At 33.3% G+C, this 8,267-nt stretch overlaps 2 protein-coding genes across 3 annotated transcripts in view; both read left to right on the forward strand.

Moving 5' to 3' along the window:
- The first annotated feature begins 515 nt into the window (after positions 1–515).
- LOC116843659 (beta-parvin) lies at positions 516–3,495 on the forward strand. The gene is made up of 5 exons (XM_032814255.1): positions 516–696; positions 1,188–1,451; positions 1,727–2,121; positions 2,737–2,980; positions 3,058–3,495. Exons 1-5 carry the CDS (start codon positions 579–581, stop codon positions 3,132–3,134), a joined length of 1,098 nt encoding a protein of 365 aa, XP_032670146.1. The 5' UTR covers positions 516–578; the 3' UTR covers positions 3,135–3,495.
- Positions 3,496–5,035: 1,540 nt separating this feature from the next.
- LOC116843655 (putative methyltransferase NSUN7) overlaps positions 5,036–8,267 on the forward strand; it is a 20,162-nt gene continuing 16,930 nt past the window's right edge. For both annotated transcript variants that reach the window (XM_032814237.1, XM_032814238.1), the window contains exon 1: positions 5,036–5,356. In XM_032814237.1, coding sequence (XP_032670128.1) covers positions 5,061–5,356 — 296 coding nt within the window. In that variant the 5' untranslated portion in view covers positions 5,036–5,060. The remainder of the gene's footprint in view (positions 5,357–8,267) is intronic.

An 8,267-nucleotide genomic window follows, 5' to 3' on the forward strand; every position in this document is an offset into this window, starting at 1 on the left:
AAAAATATATATATATATATATATATATATATATATATATATATATATATATATATATATATATATATATATATATATATATATATATATATAGCGCTGACATGCCCGCAAAGAGCGTTCAGCAGAACATTTAAACTGTTGCACTATATCAGGGTACAAACCCATGCAGCGGAATAGCGGAGCGCGGAATGAGAGCGGAACCAATCATGAGCGAAAGCAATCACGAGCGAAAACTGTGGAACGCTCATGATTGGTTCCACTCTCGTTCCGCGCTCCGCTATTCCGCTGCATGGGTTTGCATCCTCATTAAACCGTTTACAAAGCGCTGAATTCTGTTGAACGCAGCTACACAGATATACAGATGAAATTTGGTGAAAAAAAAATTAAAGAGAACTAATGCAGCCTGTTCAGTAATAGAAAACAGACTCCTTTTTAGTTGAGCTGCCTAAACTAGTACCATAAGTTAGAGTGAAAAAAAATATTTTGTTTCATTCTAACTTATTGCACCAGTGTATGTACACCAGTTTAGACAGTTCAGCTACAAAGAACAAATCTCATGAATGACCAGTCCCTGAATAATGGCGTCTCCTCGGCCGAAGTCACCTCGTACTCCGATTTCTACGAAAAAGGAGGATAAAGAAGAGAGCTTTTGGGATAAAATTGGAACGCTAGGACGAAAGAAACGCATTAAAGAAGGTTCATTCTATTTTCATACATTTTAATAACTTGAAACTTGTACGAACAAATAATTTGATTAAATAATTCAATGAAGGTTATGTCCTTATTTGGTATGAGACGTCAAGTATGATGTCATGCTTTGGGTAAATATGAAGATTTTGGTCTGTTTTGAAAATAAAGAATTTTTGAGTTTATAATTTATTCAATTGATTATTTTCTTACTAATATAATTTAATTCATACTTATTGACTGATATTCTGAACTCCTTTTTATATTAAAAAAAGTGCTTCTAGAAGTAACTTATAAATTTTCTGATTAGTTATGAGCCATTTTTAAAGGTACTTCATCAATAAAAGAGTTCAAAATATAACCATTGTATCCAATGAATTATTCAATTATTCAAATATTTCAAATTATAAATATTTAAAATTATTCAGTTATTCAATTATTTTAATTATTTAAAAAATAAATGATATTTAAAAAATATATAACAGATATTATATTTTCAGTACAAGATGTACAAGAAGAAGGGAAATATGCAATCGATTCACCTGGGTATGCAGCTAATCCTGACATGCCACCAGAAGAATATGCTCTTGATGAAAACGAGGAACGTTCCATGATAGAGCCAAAATCTTTGGAAGATCCCAAACTGCAAGAGCTGATATCTATATTAATCGAATGGATTAACGATGAATTGGCTGATCAGCGAATCATTGTGAAAGACATTGTGGAAGATCTTTATGATGGACAAGTGCTGCAGAAACTTTTAGGTATACTTACCATACTTCTGTATAATCCCAGACAGAAAAGTTATCATCCTTTTCCTTGTAACTTTAGAAATATATCTATTTTGTTCAATGAATGAGAATTTGTTTTCCATTGGAAAAATTGTCCCATTGGACAAGATGGACATATTCACAACAAAAAGAGCAATAACTTTCCTACCCACAATTGTACACAAGTATGTGCAATTTGGAACACAATTCTACCCTAAGATAGGTTTTTTTCAATGGGATGAATCTTACTTGCAAAAACTTGATTCTAGAAAAGCTGACTGGAGAGAAACTGGACGTACCTGAAGTAACTCAGTCAGAAGAAGGACAGAAACAAAAACTCGCCGTCGTCTTGTCCGCCGCTAATCGAGTGCTGGGCCGTTACCCGCCTTACAGGTGGAGCGTCGAATCTGTACATACAAAAAACATCGTTGCGATTTTGCACCTTTTAGTTGGTCTAGCCCGGCTCTTCCGCGCTCCCGTTAGATTGCCGGAGAGAGTTGCCGTTCAAGTGGTCGTCGTGCGTAAGAAGGAAGGTCAGCTGATACACAGGACAGTAAGAGAAGAGCTAACGACAACGTACGATGATTTGGGTATGCGCTGCGAACGTGATGCATTTGACACTCTTTTCGATCACGCGCCCGATAAGCTGGCTGTCGTAAAGAAAGTAAGTTCATTATAAGGATAAAACATTTGTCGCGCGCCTCTTACCTTTGTTTCTTATAAACATTTATGAATAGAAAAAGAAAATATATTCTTAATTTACAATAAATTTTTTAAATGTTATCATAGCTAATTCTTTTCCAAAAATTATGTGACTGTATTAGTCTGTTCATTATATAGTATGAGCATGGTTGGTTTATTTTCAGACATTTTTTTAAGTAAAAAAAAATGAAAAATGGCTTGAAAAATGTTAAAAATTAGCTATGATAACATCTAAAGAATTTACTGCAAATTAAGAATATATTTTCCTTTATCAATTCAGAAATTTTTACAAGAAGTTATCAGGTTAGATTAGGCTATGAAAAAAAGAGAGCTTTCACGGGGACAGTTGCTGTTCCGCCATTATTTAGTTCTTCGATCTCTAATTTACAACATTTTTAATAATGTATAATATAAATTCATTAAATTTCATATTAAAATATTAAAAATAAAAAAATTACATCATTTTGAATTTAAGCTCTCCACGCGTGAGCCAAAGATTTTACCCGCTTAAACGATTTCGATGAAAATTTGCAGTGTTCGTCTTCTTTTCACTAACTGCCTGTTACTGTTCTTTCAGTCCTTGGTGACATTTGTAAATAAGCATTTAAGCAAAGTACATTTGGAGGTGACTGACCTGGACACTCAATTTCACGACGGTGTTTTCTTGACTTTACTGCTTGGTCTTTTGGAAGGTTTCTTTGTGCCACTGGGTAGTTTTCACTTGACACCAAAGACCATTGACCAAAAGGTGCATAATGTTTCGTTCGCGTTTGATATTATGCGAGACATAGGGCTTCCGAAACCCAAAGCCCGTCCTGAAGGTTTGTAGTTTTTAAACCGCAAAGTACCTTTATTTTGAGAAGATTCTTTTCACTTGTAAATTAAATTTTTCTTGCAGATATCGTAAATTTGGATCTCAAGTCCACGCTTCGTGTGTTATACAATCTCTTTACGAAATATAAGGGGATAAATTAACAAAATTAATGTACTCGGCAAGCCGCTTTTATTATGCGAATGCGCGTTTTCACGCTTTGATAAAATTAATAAGTTAATTATGCTAACACGCGAATATACGACATACGAATCTATTATTGTATACTGCCATTAAAAGATTGTTTATATGAAGTGTTTAGTTCATATAAACAGCGGGAAATGAAAAGCCAAATAAGACAACTATACACATAATGAGCTTTATGTAATGTGCCTTTTTACTTATATAATGTATAATATACACATATATATAGTATTTTATTAATATTTATTTACATCATAACATAGCTATATTAAAATTTTGTATAAATCTGGGTATTTGTATTAATAAATGTTTTAGCTGTTACATATTCTTTTGTGTATATGGAATCATTCTACTTGCAGAATAAAAATTGTCGTATAACAATTAGTCTTTATATATAGTTGTAAAATTTGCTAGACAAGTGTGCGAAACAAGTGAGAAACAAAATATATATTATTAAAATATTAAATAATATATATTATATAATAGCAGTCTGTGAGAGAAATAGAAGAGGAAATAAAAAAGAAATAATTACTAGAATAATTTATTAGTGTCTGATAATATCAGTTATCGTAGTGTCGTAATATCAGTATCATTACTCCTTACTCTTTTGAAATTGTGTCAACACGATCGTACTACCTGCCACCGTCGCTCCAAGGTGATCGATCGGGGCTCGTACGTGACAGCTGTCTGTTCTCTTTCCTTTGGTCTGTAACGAAAATGAATTCCGGATCGTGCACGAGACGCGATACGTCGATAAGAGATAGTAATTCATTGAATACCCTCTAGTATTACGAGTAAATATAAAAGGAGATATAGCGGACGCATGTAAATGCGGATCGATACTCGTGTATTTCTTCTTTTTAGTTCTTCATATATTCGGTTGGTCTATCGATTGTAATAATGTTGATTGCTTGAATCACTTGTGATCTCTGCGGCTGATGATAAAATACAAATAGAAACGAACAAATAAAAACAAAAGAATAAAATATAATAATAAAGAAAAGTACAAGAAGGAAATTCCAAGGAATGCAATCAAGTTATTTTCAACGATGATATACGTAGATTTAATGTACAAATAATTTGTATGTATATGTGTTATCTCTTTTCCTTTTAATATATATATATATATATATATATATATATATATATATAAATTAAAAAGAAAAAAGAGATAACATATACATAATATATTATATATTATATATATAATATTATGGATATACAATTTATGTATGTATATTACATATATATATATATATATATATATATATATATATATATATATATATATAATTTAAATGGTATGCGTACATATTTGACACTCTCGCGGAATTCTGCAAATTTTCGATTATATTTATAAAAAAATGCGCGTGTATAATCACTTCCTCATTTCACTTCAAATATATTTAAGTATCTTACTGTAATTTTTGTTTACTTATCACCTGCTTCGGTGCCGGCCGTGAAGTTACTGGAAAAGCGGACGGAGGACAGATTCTCACTAGCTCATAAGCGCGGTTGAGTCGTTTCGTCCTGATAAAGGAGTCCAGGATGCAATTTCGTAGGATACGCTTCTGAGACACGCGATGTCGCACGACATGGCCTCCGACGACGTGTCTTCAGTCTCTTTCTATCTCTCCGCCCGGCGATTGCGGATTGCCACAAGAAACGCGTCGCGAACGAGTTCGCTGGCGCGCAATTAAGTCACCTGCGCTCTCGCGTGTCGCGTGTTTTTAAACGCTAATGTCCTAACTCTTTTGATTCTTCTTAGTTAGACACAACGTCGCTGTGCTACCTCTCCCACAAGTATTCTCATAATTATGCGTTTCTTGTAATCCGCGTTTCGGCGAAATTGCCGTTTCTCATCGCGCTACATTTTTCAACGCGCGATGGCGACTAGCGATTTGTCGAACGAGTCGACAAGATTGGAAGGGACTCTCGAGGATGTCTTTGAAATTGACGTCAATATTGATGGTCGTAAATCCAGTCTGTTCACTCTCTACGCAAAAATATTTCGGTTGCTTCTTGCAACGCAACTGCCGACTCTCAGTCTTCTCAACGACGAGGGACGTAACAAGGAACTCGAAGACTTAATATTACCAAGCAATGAGGAGTGGCGTCACCGAGTCTATCACAGTCTTGTTGAGTTACAAAGAGAGAAGGACGCGGAAACGGAAGAAAAAAGGTAAGCTGTGAGACGAACACGTCGTTATTTTCCGCAATGTATTATAATTTACGAAAAGTTAGTTTATACATTCACGTATTACATCAATTGTACACTGGAAGAAAAAATCGGGGTAAAACGAGCCAAATCTCTCAATTGAGCAAATTTGACTACATTAATTGCGATCGAATCGAATAAATATTAAGTCTGCTCAACAATTTGATGTAGGATAATCGACTAAAAAATTTAGTAAAAAATAAAAGGTAAATAGAAACTGAAATGTAATATAATGTAATATTATACGGAGATTATAATGTTTTTTCAATTAACGAAAAGATTAAGAGGATCGTAGCAGTCATTAACATATAGAAAAAGTATCATGTTTGTACAGCCAGCAATGTTGTGCTTAGATAGTTTTAAAATCATTTAGATGGAGATGAGGTGAAAGTCCGTAAATCCATAAATCTATTCTAGGTGAGATGATTTTGTTTTTAAAACATTTAGATGAAAGATGAAATGGTAATGCGATTTATCTAAATTATTTTTTAGATTTTTTCAAAACAAATATGTAAAAAATTACACAAATGTTAAAAAGAATATATAAATAGTACTCATACTTTCATTTATAAGTTTTTGCTTTTCAAATGCAGTCATATTTTTGGTGTATAAATTATTTATTTTCTTAGAAAAAGATCTTAAATGACAAAATGTTACTAGCTAAAAACTCTTGGTAACAAATTCTCTACTGTATCTTAGCTGCGTTCGGGGAGACATTATTTGGCGCTATGAACATGTTCTATTCTTGTTATTTACCGAAAGTTGAACAAGGATAGAACACACTTTTAGCGCCAAACAGCGTCTTCCCGAACGCAGCTCCTATGAAAAACATATTTTAAATAAGATAAGTTTTTAGATAAGATAATACATTTTTTCATCTAAGATGAAGATAAAGATGCAATAATTATCTGCGCTTTGGACGCTCACACGCCTGTAAGCGCTCACGCTTATAGACGCTTATAAGAGCGCTCTTTGATTTGATATTTGAGAGCTTACACAGCACTAAGGAATACTGTTCACTTTGGCTGCGTTCGGAGAGACGCTATTTAGCGCTATGAACGCGCTATGGCTGTCCGAAGAGACACTTTTTGTCGCTATAAAACCGATAATGACGTCACTCTAAAAGTAGTGTGACGTCATCACTCACGCTATCATTTTCGAGGTGAGGCGCCGAACGTTCATAGCGCTCATAGCGTTCTTAGTTCGCGAACAATTATGAATCTATCTTAAACAGACCTTATGTTTTCGTCCCGTTGAATTGTGAAAGTATACATGTATTATATGCATTTCCGCTTATATTATATGCTATCCGCCACGTGCATAACATGTTCCACTTCATCATCATCACTTTCTGACGACGAGAAGTCAACGAGTTCCCGCAAAATTTCAAAAATACCATTCTTAATTATAGCTTGTTGCAACGTAGATCAATATTTTCTTCATTCATATTAAACTTGCTATCGCAGTTGAGCATTAAGGCCTTTGTACGTCAAAAAATCTTAACCGTAATCGTAATTCCGTAAATTTCCAACACATACAATCAGGGGCCTTATTCTCGAAAAATATTGTATACGATATTTTTCGAGAATAAGGCCCCTGATTTTATGTGATTATCTATGAAAAGCTGTAGTTTATGTTATTATATTATAGCTTTTATATCATAGAAATATCATATGCGATATTTTTCGAGAATAAGGCTCCAGATAAAGCAATGCAAGTAAAAATTCATATACAGACTTAGGGTGTAGTCCCATCCCATATAGCACAGTAATGTTGAATCAACGTTGAAAGAATGTTGAATTGCAACAATGTCAATATTGCAGCAACATTGAGAAACATTGAAACAATGTTGCACAAACCTTGATATAATGTAAAAATGTCCGCGATTGTTGATTTTTGCTTGACATTTCAAAGGCTTATTTACTCTTATTGTTTCATAAAATAAAACTAATTCCTAATTTTCTCATATCTTATAATTGCTAGAAACTGAAGATTGTCAAATACACTCTAAAACTTTCGCGAATCCTCTCTCGATAATTTCGAATCCGAAGCAATATGCCGGTCACCCACCCATCCTGATTGCGTTGCTTAATCTGACGATCAAGCGGCACGCGGTGATTCCAATGACTCCAACAATGTTCTTACAATTTATGTTTATAAAATGTATACAGTGTTCACAGTATATTATAACGTACTTAGAAAATACACGCGTTGATTCGCCTATCTATTTTATTTAATATCTTTAAAGTTTATTTGCAAAATGACTTCGATCATTCCTTCCAGTTGGATGTTTTTTATGCATTTTTTGTTATCGATACAGCTTGCGTCAGACTCTATATAATACAGAATATTATGAAATAAAAGAATATTCAGGGTTTGCGCAAAATTGCTTAAACACATTTCAATTTTACATATAGATAATAAGAAAAATATATATGATTATGGTGTATTGTAATATAAGATAGAGTAACGCAAGTGAAAGTTCGTAATCGTAAAGCTGAAGTCCCATGGCATATATTTTCCGCGTATCGCGTAAGCGCGTAACCAATAGATCTCGACGTTTAGTATTTCTGTTGGAATTTCTAAAAGAATAGAAAGATGTGATTGGTTACGCGGTTACGCCTTACGCGAAAATACGTGTCATCCCATACAGTATAGAACGTTGAAAAAACGTTAATGAGACGTTGCAACATTGAAGATAGAAGTACGGATGTTTTTTCTACATAGAATACATGTTGATTTTTCTACATTGATTACAAGATATTGCTGCAATGTTGAATATATATTAGACAAAAAGTACAATATAAAGTATAATATGTATAATATATATATATATATATATATATATATATATATATATATATATATATATATA

Source organism: Odontomachus brunneus, unplaced genomic scaffold (genome assembly GCF_010583005.1).
Source record: "Odontomachus brunneus isolate Ranch 3 - 2012 unplaced genomic scaffold, Obru_v1 Obru_scaffold_034, whole genome shotgun sequence".
Classification (NCBI taxonomy): domain Eukaryota; kingdom Metazoa; phylum Arthropoda; class Insecta; order Hymenoptera; family Formicidae; genus Odontomachus; species Odontomachus brunneus.

What these genes read in the sequence shown, in the direction of transcription:
- LOC116843659 (XM_032814255.1), top strand. Translation starts at nt 579, where the DNA reads ATGGCGTCTCCTCGGCCGAAGTCACCTCGTACTCCGATTTCTACGAAA. An exon ending in AGCTGGCTGTCGTAAAGAAA is followed by an intron (nt 2,122 to 2,736) that starts GTAAGTTCATTA and finishes CTGTTCTTTCAG; the next exon opens with TCCTTGGTGACATTTGTAAA. An exon ending in ACCCAAAGCCCGTCCTGAAG is followed by an intron (nt 2,981 to 3,057) that starts GTTTGTAGTTTT and finishes TTTTTCTTGCAG; the next exon opens with ATATCGTAAATTTGGATCTC.